This window comes from Cetorhinus maximus, chromosome 13 (assembly GCF_964194155.1).
Source record: "Cetorhinus maximus chromosome 13, sCetMax3.hap1.1, whole genome shotgun sequence".
NCBI lineage: Eukaryota > Metazoa > Chordata > Chondrichthyes > Lamniformes > Cetorhinidae > Cetorhinus > Cetorhinus maximus.
The window spans coordinates 11,221,701-11,243,052 of record NC_135891.1 but is presented as its reverse complement, the minus strand read 5'-3'; the positions used below and the strand labels follow the sequence as shown (position 1 = coordinate 11,243,052).

Here is a 21,352-nt window from a genome sequence, read left to right as displayed (position 1 = left end):
CAATTCCAGATTTATTAATTGAATTTAAATTTCACCAGTTGCCGTGGTGGGATTTGAACCCTTACCCCAGGCCTCTGGATTACTAGTTCAGTGACATTACCACTATCCCACCATCTCCCGTCTCACTACACCACCGTCTCACATCAAATAGGAAAACGCCAACAATTGTGCTACTTGGCTGATTTCAGAGAACTTTGCCCTAGGGAAAAAAATCAACAACAACTTAATACCAAGCTAGGTCCTTACATTGGCTCTGCCATCAACAGCACTCACTCGTAAGAGGCCCCATCAGCAACTCTGGTCAAATGCCTTTTCTGTTCTGGTCAGAAAAAATGTGCATTTAACTCTCAACTTCCTAAAAGGTCAAAGACGCAAACTCCACTTTGAAAATGTTCTGTGAATTTCGGTACATATCAAAAGATAGTGGGGAGCATTGCAGCTGAAAGGATACCAAGAAAACCTGCTAGATATGTTGCGCTGCTTTGGCACAATTCCTCGTTGTCAATAAAAACTCAATATTCGATTAAATGAATGCACTGCATTGTGTGCAAGGCATGCAACATTCAAAGGAGATATTCACACAGCTTTCCATAACCTTGGTCAGCATACATATCACAGATAAATTATTAAAAAGAAACAATCTCCACAGTTGGTAATACCCACAAACATGGGAATATGCTGGAAACTAATGGTTTACATGTAAAAAGAGAAACTAGTAGGTGTAAAGGCAGAGCTCAGCATTACATCAAGATATACAAACTGGGGACCGAGGTTCAGTTCCTCGCCTGTGCCAGCAGCATGCTTCATTCAGGGAAGCAATCGGGGCAAATTATTCACAGCTGATAGGCTGGAAGAGGACGAAGAAAAAGGGGGTAAAGTTTGTGTATTCTGGTGGGAAAGTGGATGCGTGGTTATTGGCCGAAGACCACCAATCATCATCGGAGTTCCCACAGGAAAGCTGCCAATATTCATAAAGCCACATTCCAGTCAAGAGACAGGAGGGACAAAAATGTTTGTTTTCTGAAGTAATGTTCTGCTTCAAACTTTATTTGTTATCACTTAATTACACTGTTCTGTTCAACCACCGTTAATAACCCACATGACTGCCTTGCGATGTGTTGCTGGGAGCCATTAGCTGGCTTAGTACTTTTTTAAAAATCTGTCAGATTAAGGTAGATCAATACCCATAAACCAGTAACATTCACATTAACCAATTGTAGTTCCCTTTATCCTGATGCCCAGAATTGTAGACTAATAAAAACTAGACCTTAGATTCTGCTGCCTGTTAAAAGGAGCCAAATTTCATAGTTTAAAATGACAGGTAGCTCAGGAGTTCAGAAAAGACATTTTAGTGATAAACTGAGGTCGCAGTATATTAACTGCAATGTGGTATTGCAGATACCAATCTCCTGGAATCCAAACTGCCAGTAGGAAAGGGGTTACAATGCTTTTTCTGTAAGCATCTGATCCTTCAAGTGATAGGATGATCACTACAGCACTTACCTCTTGCTCATATGAAATGCTTTCCATTCCTTCTGCAATAGGATACAGATATTCCTGTAACCTATTCAAATTGTGGCTCTGACAATATCCTGCCTGAAATGCTGAAGACCTGTGCTCTAGAACCAGCCATATCCCTAGCTAAGTTGCTCCAGCATAGCTAAAAGCTAGCATCTACTGGGGCTGGTGGCTGAGTCCTGCTTTGTTGAACTCCCTGCCTAACAGAACTGCAGCAGCACATTCACTGCAAGGAGTGCAGTAGCTCAAGGCAGCAGACCAGCACCACCTCCTCAAGAGCAGCTGGACTTACTTGGACTTTGTCTCGCGTGGGATGGAGGAACTATGGGCAGCAGGACTCAGCCACCAGCCCCGGCCCATCGCAATTTCTTTGCTCCAGCCCAGGTGGTGTCCCGCTCCTGAAGGTCCTCCTTCTTTGGTCTTCTTTGGCCAGCCCTGTCGTTTTTTCCATCTAGTGATGTCCATTCTACTGGCATTCTGCCGAGTTGTACATTCAGGGCCCAAAGTATGTGTCCAGACAGTCAGTGATCTCTCCGTCATTATGTTCAGCAGGCACTTCTGACCAGTTCTCTGTAACACTTTTTGTTGGTGATGCTGCCACTTCATGCCGATGCCCAGGATCTTACATGGGCAACACTGGTGAAAGATGTCCAACTTACATGGCACCTTTGCTGTTTCCTTCTTTTTCCACAGTAGAACCAACAGCAAGACATGTAGAGTTGCAGCTTCATGGCCATGAAACTGCAACTCTACATGTCTTGCTGTTGGTACTACTGTGTTGATGGTATCAGATGCGCACACCATGTGGAGCTGCCTGATAATCTTTGCCGATTCTTGTGTCAATCTCTGCATTGCCCTCCCTGGGGATGTTGCTTCCTAGGTAGGGGAAGTGCTCAACGTCCTCAATGTTCTGTTGCCCGGTGATGGGAGGGCCTTATTGCCATCCAGCCATTACCGTCTTGGCCTCCTTGCAACTGATGTGTCGACCAACCTTGGCTCTGCTACACTCAAGACTGGTGGTCATGCCTTGGAGCACGCACAATTCTTCAGCCAGCAAGATAATGTTGTCTGCAAAATCCAGGCCCATCAACCAGTGGTGTTGCATGGGATTCCAAAGTCTGAACCCACCATCACCTTCCTCATGATGAAATCAATAACCAAGAGGAAAGGGGAGAGAATGCAGCCTTACCGTACTCCTGTGATGATGTTGAAGGAGTCGGTGATGCCCGTGCTGGTCTTGATGCAGCAACTGAAGTCGCAGTAAAAGGCTTTGAAGGTACCGTACTGTCTTGCGATGTACCAGAATGACTGCTGATGGATGCTATCAAAAGCCTTCTTGAAATCAATGAAGTTGCTAACAAATGGCTCCTGTGTCCGCTCTATGATGTTCCTGAGCGTTAAGATTGGCTCGCTGCATGATCAGCGGAAACCTGCCTGTTCTTCGCGAAGGGTACTGTCTACTTCTACTTCCAATCTGTTAATTACCATGCTAAAGATCTTGCTAAGTACTGACAGCTATGTTATACCCCTCCAGTTGTTGCAGTCACCGAGTTTCCCTTTCTTTGGCAGCTTGACAATTACTCCTCAACTCCAATCATCTGGGACATCTGCCACAGTCCAGATCTTGTTGAACAGGTCTGTAAGCTCTGTCGTTAATATCCATGCCATTTTTCAAAGCTCTGCTGGTTACCTCTTTGATCCCAGGTGCTTTGTTGTTCATCAGGCTCTTGATGGCCCTTTAGACCTCTGACTGGCAATTTCGGTGCAGTGCTGTCAAACTCAAACATGGAGCTGGGGCTGAGCTGGTTGAAGATCTCCCGAAAGTGTTCCACCCACCTTGCCTCCTGCTCCTCATCCATCAAGAACATCCTGCCGTCATTGCCCTTGATTGATAGTGGTGTTGCTTCTTGTAGTCAGTGCCCATACAGTCCTGTACATCTTGGGAGTCGTTCCGATTTGCTGCTCCTTGTGCCTCCTTAACTCTATCCATCCTCGTTTATCTCTGCTGCAGCTCTTCTTTACTGCATTATCCAGTCTTCTGTACTTCTCGTCGTCTTCCCGTCTTTGTTCAATGTTTTTTTCCTGGTCCCTTTTGCTCTTCGCCAGTTTTTTTCAATGTTGGGTCAGTGATCCATCATTCTCTGTTGGTTCCTCTCCTCCAAGAGAAGGTGACTTCTTCACTCTCTAATCCCTCTTTTGAAGATTTCCAAATGTTCCTCAAAAGTTACCTGATTTCATGAGTGATCTGAATCTGTTGGACAGGGCCAGCTGGAAACTGTCCAATATGTCCTCTTCCTTCAGTTTCTCCGTTGCAAATGGCCTGTATGACTTCATAGTTGTTGCCTCTTCAACTTCAGGTGGATCTTGCCTAACACAAGGTGGTGGTGATCCTACATCAGCATCTTGACACACCCAGACATCTTTTCTTCCATCTGCTGCTGATGCATATATCGTCAATCTCATTCAGGTTGTTACCATCTGGAGACATCCATGTTCTTTTTGTGGATGTCCTCATGTTTGACAAAGGTATTACTAATGCTGAGCCCGTTGGTGTTGCAGAAGGCCAGCAGAGTCTTGGCCAGTGACAGCCAAATCCCAAAGAAATAATTTTTTAAAAGCACAGAATCAGCCTTTCATAAGCACCAGCAGACAGTACATTAACCCCTAGGATCCTCAAGAGAGGCAGACCAACTTTGGATGAAAGCACAAATCTTCACATGCAGCAAGGACATTTACATGTTTGACATCTACAGGCTGTAACTTTAGCTTAGGGTTCAGATGACATTTGTGAATTGCGTGATCTATCCTCTTACTATATAAAGCTGTCACCTGAAACCCTCCATTTGGCAACATACTTCTAACTCACTTCCAGGTATCCATTATTCTATATTTACTTTCTGGTTTTGATTTGAGAAGTTCATGACCCAAAGGAAAATTTTATTCACCAAACCTTTCTTCCACCGCCCTCAACAGTTACAATGTTGCGCTGTTTTCAGAGCACCACCATTCCTGGTTTCTTTCCAAAGACCTTCACATCCAATGTAATACTTTTTCTTGTCATGTAGGATAACTGGCTGCCAATTTACGCACAGCAAGATCCCACAAACAGCAATAGATAATCGCCAGATATTCTGTTTGTGGGATGTTGGTTGATGGATAAATATTGAGCAGGCACACCGGGGATAACTCCCCAGCTCTTCTTCAAAATGGTATCAAGGGATCTTTTATGTCCACCCAGGAGGGGGGCCTGGGCTTTGGTTTTTCAGATCTTTTGCAAAAGATGGCACCTCCAACAGTGCAAAAGTCCCTCTGTACGAGATATTAACTCAGAGAAAAACTACTAAATCTGACTCCCAACACACATGAATGAGTGTCATCGCGCTTACATCAGAGCAAGGGAGAACTAAGTACGTGTCCACTGTCAGCTGCACTACTGGAATCCAAAAGTATCTTAATTTTTATTGGGGCTCTACTTTTGGGAGGTGAGCTGCCAATAGCTAGAAAATTTGAATGGTTATTTCATATTGCTAAGCAGATTATATTTTACTTCCAATCTGATAATGACTTGCACCAATCACAGGAGTAAAATCAATTCATTGATTTTATTTTGCCCAAATAAATCTCATTATGAGGTTCCTTAATAAAGGCGCTCATGCCTTAATGGTTTGTTGGGCAACAGCAGTCCATTGGCAGCACAGCCAACTGACTTTTCCCTACGTGTGTGTACCTGAACAATAAGTGTTCAACAGCTACCTGATAGTGTGTCAGGGAGCCCAGCATTCACAGCTGAATCAAATTCTGTTCTGACCCATTCCAGCAAGGGTCGCTCGCTATAAATAGGGGCAAGATGATAATGTGCTGAGAGACTGCTACATCAGTGGAGGTGCCGTCTTTCAGCTGGGACATTAATCCGAGGTCACAGCTGCACATTTCAGTTGAAATACAAGGTCCCATCACACTATTCAAAGAGCAAGGGAGATTTCCCAGTGACGTAACCAATAATTAACTCTAAAAAAAACATGTAATTCATTCATTAAAAGGCCAGTTAGTTCAGTTGGTTAGGTGGCTCGCAAGTGGTTGTGAATAACGTCAGCAGTGCAAATTTGATTCTGTTCCAGCTGAGGTAGATGTGTGACCTGCCTCCTTGCCCTGCTCCCTAGGGTGGAAGGCAATGGCAAGCAAGCCACTACTGACAAAAACTACCAAGAGAAACAACCCAGGATGAAGCATCAGATCAAAAGTCAAAGACATGTCTTCAAGCAGATTGCACACAAATGAATGAATTTAAGACCTGGCTATGCACAAATTGGCTGCCACGTCTGCACACATCATAGGAACATAGGAGTAGGCCATTCAGCCCCTCAAGCCTGCTCTGTCATTTAACTGGATCATGGCTGATCATCCACCTCAATGTCATTTTTCTGCACTATCCCCATATCCATTGATCTTATTAGTATCTAGAAATTTATCAATCTCTGTCTTGAACATAATCAACAACTGAGCTTCCACAGCCCTCTTGAAATGGAGAATTCCAAAGATTCACCATCCTGAGCGAAGAAATTCCTCCTCAACTCAGTCCTAAACGGTTTTCCCCTTATACTGAGGCTGTCTCCTGGTTCTAGACCCCTCCAACTAGGGAAAACATCCTTTCTGCATCTACTCTGGCTAGCCCCTTAGGAATTTTGTAATTTGAAATGAGCTCACCTCTCATTCTTCTAAACTCTACAAAATACAGGCCCAGTCTTCTCAATCTTTCCTCACTGGAACAATCCCGTCATCCCAGGAATTAGTTAGGTGAACATCCGCTACACTCCTCCTATGACAAGTATATCCTTCCTTAATGAAGGGGACCAAAACTCACCAGTGACTGCATTTCAAAAATAATTCATTGACTAAAATATTTTGGGATGCCCTGTAAAGTGTGATACAAATGCAAGTGACTCTTTTTTCATTGGTTAGGTCATAGTTAAGAATATTGTGCCCAGTTTCAGGAGTCAAGGCAAGGGAGTACAGAACAGAAGTGATTCACTAAGGTGAGACCAGACATGGGAAACAGGGCCCTTTTCCACTGCAATTAAGAAGGTTAAACAAAAAGCTGACGCAGGTGTTTTTAAAATGACTGAAATTTTTTGATATAGTAAATACAGAAAATACCGTAACTGAATAACTTGAGGGCATAAAGTGAAGAATTAATGTTAATTCATTAAGATAAGGGGTTATTTGGACAGGGAAAGCCCAGCAGAAATCGTGGTGGAAACAAAATTTGAAAAGAAGTAGAACTGGAATAAGAAAAAAATCAAAAAGAGATGGGGAGCGGGACTAAGGGGTTAGTTTTTAACAGAGCAATCATTGGCACAATGGGCTTAATAGTTTCCCTCTTTGCTGCAAAATTCGTATGATTTTAAAAGCCGGAATCCAGTTATATTATTTTTACTTCTTTCTCTGTAGCCTGGTAGGGTGTAGCCAATTGCGACAACCAACTAACTCAGCCCAGATCAAGATCTGGTCTCTTTGGGCATGTTTTTTACTTTGGTGTTTGCTTAGTTCAAATCACAGGAAAACAGTTTGTTCATCACCAAGATTTTCAATAAGGGAGCTGATTTAATTTAAAATATCAGCAGAATAACCTGAAATTCAAACTCAACACTGGACCCCTTTAGTCTATGAAGAAAGTAAAAACTTGCATTTGTATAGCAACTTTCACAACCTCAGGATGTCACAAAGCACTCTACGCTGATGGCTGAAGAGGCCAATCATTGATAGGCAAGTTCTGCCACAAATGCTGCAGATGAAGCTTCCAAGTGCCACTGTGGGTTGTTGTTTCCAGTGATGGCACCTTCGCTAAGCCACTGTAGCCTCTGGTCATCGTGGTGATGCATGCCAGCACACAGGTCTCACTATCTTCCTCTGTTGTCAGCTATATAACAGGTTGTAGGTATTTTTAGTACTCAGAGGCGGCTTTATTGACTCCGCCACGTCCACGGGATGGAAAATGGTCACACACCCAAGGACTTTCTGTATGGTGAGTTAGCCCGAGCCAGATGATCAGTTAGACACTTAAAGTTCCGCATCTTGGAGTCACTAGCTGATGCCAGAAAAATGGTGACACCTCCTTTGGGCTGGTGTGCACCACCACGATGACCAGAGGCTACAGCGGCTTGGCAACAGGCACCAATGCCAAAAACAACAGCCCACAGCAACACTTGGAAACTTCATGTGCAGCATTTGTGCAGAAGCTGGCTCTCAAGGATTGACCTCTTCAGCCTTCAGCAAAGGTGCATCTTATAAAACACCCCATCTGAAATGGATTGTTTACTGCGTGAGCATCATCTTTTGTAGATGGAGGGATGCTGACCAGGTCCTTTTGAAGTGTAGTCCTGTTGTAATTTAGTAAACACAGTAGCCCATCCTGCACAATGCACACTGCACACTGCACAGATAATCTGGTTTAGTGATGTTGGCAGAGGGGTAAATATGGCCAGGATATATGACAGAACTCCCAGCTTTTACTCAAGATAGTGCCACAGGATTTTTTACATATACTTGAGAGGAAGTTTAATGCCTCATCAAAAGGCAGTACCTCTGACAGTGCAGCCCTCCCTCAGTATTCCGTTGGAGTATCAGCCCAGATTCTGTGCTCAAGTCTTTGGAGTGAAACATGGACCCACAACCTGCTGACTCAAGACTGGACAGGGGTACCCACTGAGTCACAGCTTATATTGACAATTTTGAAGTTTCCACTTCATAGCAATACCACTAACATCCTAACTCTGGGGTTGGGTCTTAAGCCAAAACTGATGAGAATCACAGAATAACATAACACAAAAAGAGGTAATTTGGCCCATCGTGTTTTTGCCACCTCTTTGAAAGAGCTATCAATTGGCCCCACTTCTGCTCTTCCCTTATATTCCCACAATTATTTTTTTCACTTCAAGTACTGTATCTCATTTCTCTTTTGGAAGTTACTATTGAATCTGCTTCCACCACCCTTTCAGGCAGTGCCATTCCAAATCACAACTCATTGCCTAAAAAATGGTTTCCTCGTGTTGTTCAATCTGGCTTCAGAGGAGAGTAGCCCAAGACCCTCACCCAACCAGAGCTTATTGTAATTAAATTATCCTCCTTCAGAGCATTCAGAAATTGGTTTGATATCACAATGGCTCAATCCCTTTCAAAACTGCTGCTGCCTATGCTGTCAGCACATTTATGTGCCAATTGAGTCTGGAATTGACTCAATTGGCTGAATGGCCTCCTTTTGTGCTGTAATTACTGTATAAAAACAGAGCTCTTCAAAATACAATGGGCCCAATAGCCTCCTTCAGTATTATAAGATTCCATTTTGAGATTGGTAGCTCCAATGTAACCAGTTTTCCCTTAATTCAATCTTTAATTATGCATGGGGGTGGGCGGGGGTGAGGCACATGCATGTGGCCAAAAAAGAAGTTCCAATGAAGGGTTAGCAGCAATTTAAGAACAGAGCCAGATTCAACCGGTTGAGTTCACAAATATCGACAAAATAACTAACAGGAAGGTGGAATGACTTCTCTATTCACATTTCAGCCTAAAATGTCACAATCAGGATGAGACATGTTCACGTCTAACATTGAAACAAACAAACACACACACGCACATAAATGACCGTCCTTTCTTTCAGTGTCTGCCAAATACATTCAGGCCCTGCAATTAAGTATGACTGTGATCATGTAAATCCACACCCAGTTTCTTCCCCTCCCCCTCCAGTGACAATTAGTAACCCCGGGGGAGGGGATGGTGGTAATGAGCAGATCGAGGCTGAGATATTCCTTATGTTAAATTACACAAAGCATCTTCTTTCCTCCTAAATCTCCCTCTCCCCCATCTACCAGGACGTGTTTCTATGTTAAAGGCCAGTAATGTTTCCAAACATTCCCAACTTTCAGAACACAGTTTCAATGATGCATTGCTCTGTATGCTTCCCATTGGGATGCAGAACATTCCAGCCATTGGTAATGTAGGGAAATCCCATGAGGAACTGCAACCTTTCATTTTCCCCTGTTGACAGGAGGGAGCAATGAAAATTCACCTGTAAGCTTCCCATTGGGATGCAGAACATTCCAGCCATTGGTAATGTAGGGAAATCTCACGAAGAACTGCAACCTTTCGTTTTCCCGTCGACTGGGGGAGCAATGAAAATTCACCTGTAATCTCCCAACAAGTCAAATGGATTGCAGAATTACCTAGCCAGTGGCTCATCCCTGGGTGTTTTCCTACAGTCAGTGATCGGCACATTGTTTACATCTGCCATTGTCATTAAAACTGAACCTCAGACAACATATTGTTCTTAAAATTGATGGGTTAGCTTCAGAAGAAATCCTCTACCTTGGGCTCACGTATTGCGTACACGTTATCTCGTGTACAAGCTACCTTGGAGATTCAGGGAAAATTCTCCTTCGACCACTGTCCCATTTTCCCCTCCCTGCTGACTCTGAGTCATGCTAGGTTCCACCATTATCTGTTGCACACCACCCCCAGTACTTTGTTTATTCAGCCATTCTTTCGATACCCATCAAACCAATAAGCATTGTCAAGCTATTCAACCACGTGAAGCATCACCAATGAGCTTGATCCCACCCTCACTCTCGGAGACCACACATATGCAAAATCTTCCTGGCAAGGATTATTTGATGGTAATCTGCAGAAGGGGGCCGGGGGGGGGGGGGGGGGGGAACCTATTCTCTTTATCCTGGGAGCACTGCAGTCAATTGTGTCACGTTTAATCACAAACCCAGTTAAAATCAGCGAACACAGCAGAGACCAGGGATTGTACCTGAGATCTGGTCTCTACGGATTCTGTACCATACTGACAATACATTTACCATGTCACATTTCAGGCAGGTTACAGCAGGTTTGTGCACACGCAATATTAGTTAACCTTTTTCCCCCCCCTGCAGTAATAACAGTACTCACTACGTATAAACAGTAGTCACCACCAGGTATGAATCAGTTTAAATTACTCATAGCAGGCGAGTTTCTATAACCAAGCGGCAACGTATTTCAACAATTTTTATTCGATCAAAATTTTTTCTGCAGCTTGATTTTTCTCTCTCTCTCGCTCCCTTGTCAATCAGTCGCCCACACTTAAAACTGCAGCTATTGGAATTGACTATTGATAAAGCAGCAGGTTTGGGAACAAAAACAATCGGATTACAACTTCCTGGTGTTTGGAAACCGGATTACAGGCAAATCTCCTGATATATATTTTTTTAAAAAGTCAATCAAAATCCACCCCCCCCCCTCCCTCCCTCTCCCCAAAGGAGAGCGGAAAGACAAGAGGGAAAGAATGCTTTTAATCTGAATTAGAAAACGCTCTTCTTCCCAAAGGATAAACATCCTGCTTGCAAACAAACGATCGACTGCGACTTTTGAGCAGATCTTAATCGAAAACGATTCAAAGACTGCATGAGGTTTAACAATTGTGTGTGTAAAGTCACACACACACTGCGGAGGTTGAGACCAGGGTTGAGGAAAGGAACTAACAGTGCAACAAAAGAAAAGTATAAGAGAAAAATTGTAACTCACGGGACCGACTGGATACATTTGGAACAATTTCATTCCCCCCCCCCAAAAAAAAACAGGAATATCACTCAACACTGTCACTGATATAAGTCATCGGAGTTTTAAAACGTATCAAAAGGTACATGGGAGGGGAAAAAAAATAAACTCGGCACAATATTCACATAACCCCCTGTTCCACCCTCAATCCAAGAACATCGACTTTGCCGCTTAGGACAAACTGAAACAAATCCCAAGTTTTCGTTATAGGGAGATTGCTTTTATTTTAAAAACTCCACGGAAAAAAAATACCTTAAGAGCAAAACACGTTTTTTCCAATCAAGTTTTGCAGATAGTTTTCCAACTTCCAAACTTGTTGTAATAGGTTAAAAGTTCTTCTTAAAATAATGCAAAACGAGAAATTTTTAAAGTAGGATCGCTCTTACCTCTCAGCCATTTTTGTTACATATCGAGTACAAGACGTGTGTTGCTGGCAGTGCTGAGCGAACAAACCTCCACCCCAGCCTCTGAATAGTGTCGCGGATGTGAAATCTGATCCTGCCGCTCTACAGGGGGAATAACACTCAAAGGAATGGAAGAGACACAAAGAGCAAACTGCCAGAGATCCAGCAATGGCAAAGGATTAAACCAACAACTGCTCCCCTCTGCCGGTAGGGAAGACTCAGCACTTCTGAAATCAGGTCGACGAAAAGACATTCACAACTTTTACAGTAACTTTTTCCCCCTTCGGCCAAGTGTCAGCCGTGGCTCAGTTGGTAGCATGATCGCCTTTGAATCACAGGGTTCGGGATTCCAGTCGAGTGCCACCTCGAGGGCTCGAACGCAAAAGATAAGGCTGACTTTCCAGTGCAGTACTGAGTGTCAGAGATACCCACACACAAATTAGGATCAGGAGTAGGCCACTTGGGCCAGCTCTGCCATTCAAATAAGATCATGGCTGATCTAATTTTAACCTCAACTCCACATTTCTGACTGCCCCCATAACCTTTCACCCCCTTGCTTATCAAGAATCTATCTTAAGTGGACTTGACAAGTTGGATGTGGAAAGGATGTTTCTTCTTGTGGGAGAATCTAGAATTAGGGATCATTGTTTAAAAATAAGGGGTCACCTATTCAAAGATATGCCTCAACCACATTTTGAGCAAGAGGATTCCAAAGTCTCGCAACCCTCTGAGAAAAAAAACATTTCTTCATCTCTATCTTGGGTGACCCCTTATTTTTAAACAATGATCCCTAATTCTAGATTCTCCCACAAGAAGAAACGTCCTTTCCACATCCAACTTGTCAAGTCCCCTCAAGATCTCAAACGTTTCAATCAAGTCACCTCTTACCCTTCTAAACTCCAGCAGATACAAGCCTAGCCTGTCCAGCCTTTCCTCATAAGACAACCCACCCATTCCAGGTATTAATCTAGTAAACGTTCTCTGAACTGCATCCAACACATTTACATATTTCCTTAAATAAGGAGACCAATACTGTACACAGTACTTCAGGTGTGGCCTCACCTATGTCCTGTATAACTCAAGCATAACCTCCCTACTCTTATATTCAATTCTCCTTGCAACAAATGATAACATTCTATTAGCTTTACTAATTACTTGCTGTACCTGCATATTAACCTTTTGCGATCCATGCATTAGGACACCCCGATCCCTCTACATCTCAGAGCTCTGCAATTTCTCACCGTTTAGATGATATGTCTCTTTTTTATTCATCCTGCCAAAATGGATAACCTTACATTTTCCCACATTATACTCCATTTTTGCCAGATCTTTGCCCACTCCCCTAACATATTTATATCATTTTGTAGACTCCTTATGCCTTTCACAACTTACTTTCCTACCTATCTTTGTGTCATCAGCTAATTTAGCACCATGAGCTTTTATTTTCTGCGATAACATTTGATGTGGCACCTTATCAAATGCCTTCTGAAAATCTAAGTACAATACATCCACTGATTCCCCTTTATCCACAGCTCTTGTTACTTCTTCAAAGAACTCCAATACATTGGTTAAACATGATTTCCCTTTCACAAAACTATGTTGACTCTGCCTGATTACCTTGAATTTAACTAAGTGGCCTGCTATGACGACTTTAATAATAGCTTCTAACATTTTCCCTATGACAGATGTTAAGCTAACTGGCCTATAGTTTCCTGTTTTCTGTTTCCCTTCCTTTTTGAATAAAGGAGTTACATTCGCAATTTTCCAATCTAATGGAACCTTCCCCGAATATGGGGAATTTTGGAAAATTAAAACCAACGCATCAACTATCTCACTGGCCACTTCTTTTAAGACCCTAGGATGAAATCCATCAGGACCCAGGGACTTGTCAACCCACAGTTCCCACAATTTGCTGAGTACCACTTCCCTGGTGATTGTAATTTTCATAAGTTCCTCCCTCCCTTCCAATTCCTGATTTACAGCTATTCCCGGGATGTTACGTGTATCCTCTATAGTGAAGACTGATGCAAGATACCTGTTCAATTCATCTGCCATCTCCTTATTTTTCATTATTAATTCCCCAGACTCACTTTCTATAGGACCAACGCTCACTTTGTTAACTCTTGTCTTTTTTAAATATCTATTGAAAGTCTATCAGTCTTTGCATTTTTAACTAGCTTTCTCACGTACTCTAATTTTTCCCTCCTTATTAATGTTTTAGTAATTCTTTACTGTTTTTTTCTATTGTGTCAAATCTTCTGACCTACCACCCATCTTTGCACAATTATATGTTTTTTCTTTAAGTTTGATACTATCTTTAACTTATTTAGTTAAACACAGATGATGGATCTTTCCCTTGTAATTTTTCTTTCTTGTTGGAATATATCTATCTATCTATATGTGTGTATATATATATATATATATTCTAGAATATCCCCGAAAATGCCTGTCACTGCATCTCTATTGACCTATCCCTTTACCTAATTTGCCAGTCCACTTTAGCTAGCTCTGCTTTCATGCCCAAATAATTGTCCTTAATTAAGATTAAAATACTAGTCTTAGACCCCTCTTATTTCCCTCAAACAGAAAGTAAAATTCAATCATGTTATGCCGTCTTTCAGATGAGGTATTAAACTGAGACCCAGCTGCCATCTCAGGTGGATGTAAAAGATCCCATGGCTGGGGAGTTATCCCCAGTGTCCTGGCCAATATTTATCCCTCAATCAACATCACAGAAGAAAGATTATCTGGCCATAATCACATTGCTGTTTGTGGGAGCTTGCTGTGTGTATATTGGCTGCCATGTTTCCTACATTATGACAGTGACTACATTTCAAAAGTACTTCATTGGATGGAGAGCGTTTTAAGACTGGTGGTCGTGAAAAGCATGATATAAATGCAACTCTTTCTTCCTGAATCATATTTCTTAACATGTGCAGACAGCCACCACCACCAGACCTAAGAGTCTGTAAGCCAAGTCTCTGTGGAATCTACATGTGTAGAATCTCTCTTTGCCCAATACACAGCAGTCTCCTCACTCCTCATGGAGACACATCCCACTTAACCAAAGTCCAGAGATTATGGGTACAGGTTGGCTAAATCAAGATTTAGGAACCTCCCTCACCCCCTCGCAGTCCAAGTGTGTGAATGGTACCCAGTTAAAACAGAGCAGTTCACCAAAACATACAGCAACAACCTATACTTACAAGGCATCTTCAACATAGTAATTCGATCATCCCAAGGCACTTCACAGGAGCATTATCAAACAAAATTTGACAGAGTCACATAAGGAGATACTAAGGCATATGACTAAAAAGCTTCTTGAAGGAGGTAGGTTTTAAGGAGTGCCTGAAAGGAGGAAAGCGAGAGTATCCCATTTAAGATGGAGATGAGGAGGAATTTCTTCTCTCAGAGGGCCATTAGTGTTTGGAGTTCTCTTCCACAAAGAACAATGATGGCTGGGTCATTGAATTATTCAAGGCTGAGTGAAACAAAGTTTTAATTTACAATAGAGTCAAGTGTTATAGGGGTGCAGGCAGGAAAGTGGAGTTCAGGCATGATCAGCCATGATCTTATTGAATGGTGGAGCAGGATCGATGTGCCAAATGGCCTACTCCTGCTCCTATTTCTTATGATTTTATGATCTTACAAAGAGATCTACAAGGATGAGAATCTTAAGATCAAGATGTTGCTTAACCGGAAGCCAGTGCAGGTCTTGGAGCACAGGGGTAATGGGCGAATGGGATTTAGTGCAAGTTAAGACATGAGCAGCAGAGTTTTGGATGCTCTCAAGTTTACAGAAGGCAGAATGTGGGAGCCTGGTCAGCAATGCATTGGAATAGTCAAGTCTAGATATAACAATGAGGGTTTCAACAACAGATGAACTCAAGTGAGCTGGTGTCGGGCAATATTATAGAGATTGAAATAGATAATCTTAATGATGGTGTGGATCAGCAGTCAGAAGCTCATCTCAGGGTCAAATATGACACTTACGTTCATTCGGCCTCAGACAGTTGCCAGGGAGAGGGACGAAATCAAAGGCTAGGGAATAGGGTTTGTGACAAGGACTGAAGATAATGGCTTCAATCTTTCCAATATTTAGTTGGACGAAATTTCTGCTTACTCAGTAGTAGATGGTGGACAATTTAGAGACAGTGAAGAAGTTGAGAGAAATGATAGTGAGGTAGAGCTGGGTGTCAGCAGACGTGTGGAAATTGCAGTTTTTTTTCAGATGATGTCACTGAGCAGCAGCCCGTAGATCAGAAATAGGAGGGAGCCAAGGACAGATCACTGGGGGACACCAGAGGTAACAGTGCAGGAGCAGGAAGAGATGTCATCATAGGTGATTCTTTGGCTATGACTGGATAGATAAGAATAGTACCAGGTGAGAGAGTCCCACCAAGCTCGATGGCATTGGAGAGAGATTGGAAGAGGATGGAGTGGTCAACATCAGGTTGCAGACAGGTCAAGAAGGATGAGTAAAAATAATTTACCTTTGTCACTGTCACATGGGATGTCATTTGGGACTTTGGGTGGAATTCTCCCATCCGACCTGTGGCGGCTGGGAGCAGAGAATCCAATGGCAGGCAAAAAGTTGGAAACCCAATGGCATTAAAATAGTTTGCGATTCTTCCAATGGTGGGTTAATGGTGGGTTGGGTATCCCACTGAATAGTGGTGTGAATCAATTTACATTCATTACCAACTCATGAATGCTCATTAAATTAGCTTCTCACCAGAATCATGTGCCGCCTTCCAATCTTGTGTCGGAAATCACGTCAGTCTGAATCTCCTTTGAAAAAGGGTGGTGTGCACACGTCAGACTTCATTTGGCTCGCAACTTTGAGGTGAGTGCAACACAAATAGCCGATCTTCCATAGTGCTGCAGCAGTGTCGTTGTGATGCTAGTGGAACGCCACACTGCTGGGGCTGGAGGGTTGGTCTCCTCCTGGTGGGTGCCTCCATTGCCACAAGGACATTCAGAAACCAGCATATCGACCGGGGAAGGGGTTGGGGAGGTGGTGGGGTGGGGAAGGGTGAACACACGGGGAAATGGAGAAGGAGGACTTTCCAAGATGTTGTGGGGGTAAAGGGGCATGATGGAAAGCAAAGGGGCAGGAAAGCTTTGCAAGGTCGTGGAGGAGGAAAAACGATGGAAGGCAGAGGGTAGACTGAAGGATGGGAAGGTGGGGCCCGACAAGGGTAACTGAAATGCTAACAAAAAAGGGGGTGAAAGGGATACCACAGGTATGAATAGAAGGGGATACACGCAAAATAAAAGCACAAATGGATCCAGGGCCCAATGCTGCCTTTTTGAGGGTCCTAATGCAATGGAGGAGGCAAAGGAGGGAGAAGCAACACTGAACGCTGCCCCACCACAAGGCCCCACCTGATGTCCAAGGTCAAAGGGAACCAGAGCAAGAACAAGAGGATTAGGAGGCGAGACCCAGACAATGGAGACGAATCACCAGACCAAGGGTATACCAAAGAAGACTCTTCTATTTACAAATGAGTGAGAAACAGTGCTGGGCACGTCTGCGCTTGTCCTGAGCTCTGGTAGATCACATCTGCCACATTCTTCGTGAAGACCTGATGTCCCGTGGAGTTGGAGGATATCCCTTGCCGGTGGCTTTAAAGGTGACTGCCATGCTCAATTTCTTTGCCTGTGGGTCATTCCAGGGATCAAAAGGGGACCTCTGCAGCATCTCGCAGTCCACAACACATAGATGCATAAGGTCACAGGTGCCCTTTACAGGAAGGGACATCACTATGTGAGGTTTGCTCTGGATTACGATAGCCAGGCTGTGAGATTCAGGCTTCGCAGCCATCCAGGCTTCCCAAGGGTGCAGGACGCAATCGACTGTATCATTGTGGCTTTAAGGGTTCCATGGCAGCAGCCCCTAAAGTTTATAAACCCCAAAGGCTACCATTCCATCAATGTACAATTGGTGCGTGATCACCGGATAACATGATGCGCATTTGTGCAGCCCTGGGAGTTGCCATGATTCATACATTCTGAGTCACTCCCAGGTGTCTGAGGTTTTTGAAGAGCCTGAATGTCTGCAGGGATTGCTGCTTGGGGATAAGGGCTACCCATTAAAACACTGGCTGATGACATTGGCATCCCTCAGAGTCGTTCCGAGGAGAGGTACAATGCTGCTCACAGCTGCACACGCTCCCTAATAGAGCAGAGCATTGGGATTCTGAAGATGCACTTCAGATGTTTGGACCGTTCAGGTGGTGCACTACAGTACATCTCCAATAGGGTTTCACGCATCATCACTGTGTGTTGCGCCCTTCACAATCTGGCACTGCAAAGAGGTGATCCCTTGCCAGAGGGTGAAATGGAGGAGGATGAGAGCTCTTCGGAGGATGGAGGGCAGGAGGCTCAGGAATCTCAAGAGTGAGATGAGGGTTAGTTTGAACGCAACAACACCATAGAGGAAGCAAGACCTGGGAGACGTGCCAGTGACATTTTAATTGCAGCTGGGTTCCAGAAGGAGTAAAGTGAAGTTCTCCTGGCCCTCAATGCCATTCCCTTTCATCTCAAGTGATGTACAACCATTCGCGTTGAGAACGAGTCCAGCATTCACACTTGCACCTTCTGGCCTCATGATTCACCAGGCCATGATCTCTGCAAAGGTCTGCAATGTCCTGTGTATGTGCTTGCTCTGGGATGTGAGAGTCCACTGAACAATGAGGACGATGAGAAAACTGACTTGAAGCAGCCATTGCCACTTAATTATGAAACTACAGCAGCCAGTGAGATGAAGACATGGTTAGGGATCTTCTCCTGCCGTCCATGTGTTGTCTTTTGCCACAACAAAAAGAGGAGACACAACTGCCGCTAATAACTCAAGGCTGCTGAGCTGCCCTCACACAATGGGCCTCCATGAGGAAGAAGGATTAGCAGCGCATAAATCATACACTTCCAGTAAAGATTTCAACACATCTCCCTGACATCACACAAGAATGTGGAGACTATCTTCAGTGAGGTTGACATTTCATGAATGTGAACCTTACAGAGGGAGGCTATCACCAAGTGGGAGGATGGATAAACCTTGAAATAAGAGGATTCAAATGTACATAATCACAAAGTTTTCAGTTGACCAGGTCATTCACAGAAACATCAAATGTAATTACAGAAGTTCAATGTTTTCTCAGTGGAAGCACACTGTGACCCAAAAGTGAAATCAACATTTCTTAATTTTCCCAACTCTGCCACTAAGCCTGGGTGCAGCAAAGGTGGAGGCAGCCTGCTGACTGCTATGTCCTGATATCCACGATGACCTTGGTGGACATCCTCTGGTGGCCTGAGGCCTGGAGGGCCTTAGCCTGATAAGGGTCTTGTACTCAGGGGCAGGTACACCCTCCTCAGCCTGAGCAGCTGGAGTGGATGGGGTCACAGGCAGAGGGGGCTGTGAGCGGCTGGACACACTTGGAGAGTCCTTAGAGGAGGCCCCCTTGGTGTCTGCCTGACGATCATCCTCCCCGTGGGTGCCAGAGGGCCTTGCCCTGACTCCTTGAGGGGATGGTTCACCTGGAGGAAGGTCAAGGTGCCTGGTTCCCCTGTCGCCTACATCTTGATGATGCCCACCAGGGTGTGTGGCCCCGGAGTCCAGGCCAAGTGCAAATCCAGCAAAACTTGCTGGATCAAGGTGTCCATGGTGGCCGCCAGCCTTCCCATGTTGACCTTGAGGCTCTTGCATGTCGGCGCCATGACATCAAACAGAACGCAGACAGACTCCTCTATCCTTCGCTCTAGTCTACTGAGTGACTGCCGAATCTCTGCCTGATGTTGCGTCACCCGTTGTTGCATATCCAGCATTGAACTGGCAGCCTCTCACAGAGGTTCATCATCTGACTTGGAATGAGTGGGTGACTGATCTCCAGCAGCCCTCCAAGCGATGGAGACCTTGGCTGTGTCTACCTCCGACTGCTGCGGGGACGTTTCAGTGAGGTGTTCCCCAGTGGGTGAGCCCAAGCCTGATCTAGAGCTATATCCCAATGAGGTGTGTTTCCGAGCTAGAGGGTGTGGGTGAGCACTGTGGTGGTTCTTCCTTATCTTTCTCTTCGGATGTGGTCTGGGGGCTGGGATTTATGATGGGCTGCCTTGTGGGCCTCGACCTGCTAGTTCCGAGTTTCAGTTGATGAGCAAGAGGAATATAAGACTGCATGTCACCCACTGTGGTTGTCATGATGTGATGAATTGATGGAAGTGCGATCCATACAAGGTTGCTGAGACATTCCGATCTCCCCTTCCCCACAGGAGAGATCCCTGTCCTCCCCAGTCTGCAGCCTCCTCAAATTCCGGGCCGTGCCTCCCCCAGTTTGCTCTCTTTCCCTTATGTTGTGGGAAAGCTTGCCCTGGATGAAGACAAAAGAAAGGAATGTGATGAGAAGGGATTGAGCAGAGTTTGGGAAAGATACATGCCCACTGTGTGTGGTGAGCGCTCCCCAGAAAGGGCTGAGGGTGGAGTGTGAGCAGCGTGATAGATGGGATAATGGTAATTGAAAGTTTCCGTGAGACAATCAGTGGTGACGTGTCCCCTGCTAATGGTTGTGTGATATCCCTGAAGAGATTGGCCCTTTGATTACAGGATGCCATGATGAGAGTTTGATATTGGAAGGAGCTGAAGGATGACTAACCCTAGTGGAGCGGATGAGATCATTTATCCTCTTCCTGCATTGAATGTCATGCTGACCTCCTTTGTGATGGCTTTCCAGACTGGTGAGGTGAGACTGGTGTGCTTCCTGGAGCTGTCCTTGGGATACAGGATATCCCTGTGAGCCCGCACTCCTCTGATCAAGGCCTCGAGGGCCTGGTGGGTGAAGCACAGTGCTGCCTTCTTCTTTTGGTTTACAGACATCTCTAACAGTGTCCTGAAGATAGGTGGGCTGGAGGTAGTGAGACGTATGTGTTTGGGTGATGTTTAAATATGGCGCCCGGATCTTCAAACCCGCCAGTCAACGGTGGGCAGACGAATCAGCTCCAGGCCCGCCAGGTGATTCAGAGAGATACTCATTCATGCATAATTAATGAGCTTCCAAGCGCAGAATTGGGCGCGGATTCCCGCCATTCCGAGCAGCATGGTACGCGCTGCGAATCCCGCCCGCCACCACACTTAGTCTCAAAAATGGAAAATTCTGCCCTTTGTTTTGTTCCTGAGGCTGGGGGCGGAAACCTGATTGGAGGGAGTGAAACATCGGGTCGGATATTCATGCACTGAATTGGGTCGGCACAGAAGCAGACAACCAAGGAAAATGGCGTTGATATGGTGCACCACAAAGTCTATCTCTGTTCCCAACCCTGCCAATTCTCTCGCAGGTGGAAGGACTGCAGGGGGAGGCAGGAAAGTGAAGTCCCCACATCATTAATTGGTCACATTTAGTTGGTTAAGCAGCTCCCTAAGAGCTCACCTTCTAAGATCAGAAAATTTTCACAGCGCGGGCGGCAATTGGGATCCGTGTAAAGCTGAACAGCTCCAACCTGCTGCGGGCAAGTTCACAACCTCGAGACAAGTCCGTCTGCCCAGTCAAAATCAGGCATATAGAGTTCTGGAAAAGGTGGGCATGGATTTTGGAGGCAACAACATGTTGAAAGATAAAAGCAAAAAACTGCGGATGCTGGAAATCCAAAACAAAAACAAAAATGCCTGGAAAAACTCAGCAGGTCTGGCAGCATCTGCAGAGAGGAGCACAGTTAACGTATCGAGTCCAAATGACTCTTCAACAGAACTAAGTAAAAATAGAAAAGAGGTGAAATATAAGCTGGTTTAAGGAGGAGTGGGACAAGTAGAGCTGGATAGAGGGCCAGTGATAAGTGGAGATAACCAAAAG

General features: G+C 44.6%; 1 protein-coding gene across 1 annotated transcript in view; it reads right to left on the bottom strand.

The window, feature by feature from the left end:
• The window catches only part of LOC144688419 (rho GTPase-activating protein 39-like), a 551,921-nt gene that overhangs the window by 156,966 nt on the left and 373,603 nt on the right, over positions 1 to 21,352 (bottom strand). Inside the window, exon 4 of the mRNA XM_078554925.1 lies at positions 11,496 to 11,615. Coding sequence (XP_078411051.1) covers positions 11,496 to 11,506 — 11 coding nt within the window. The 5' untranslated portion in view covers positions 11,507 to 11,615. The remainder of the gene's footprint in view (positions 1 to 11,495; positions 11,616 to 21,352) is intronic.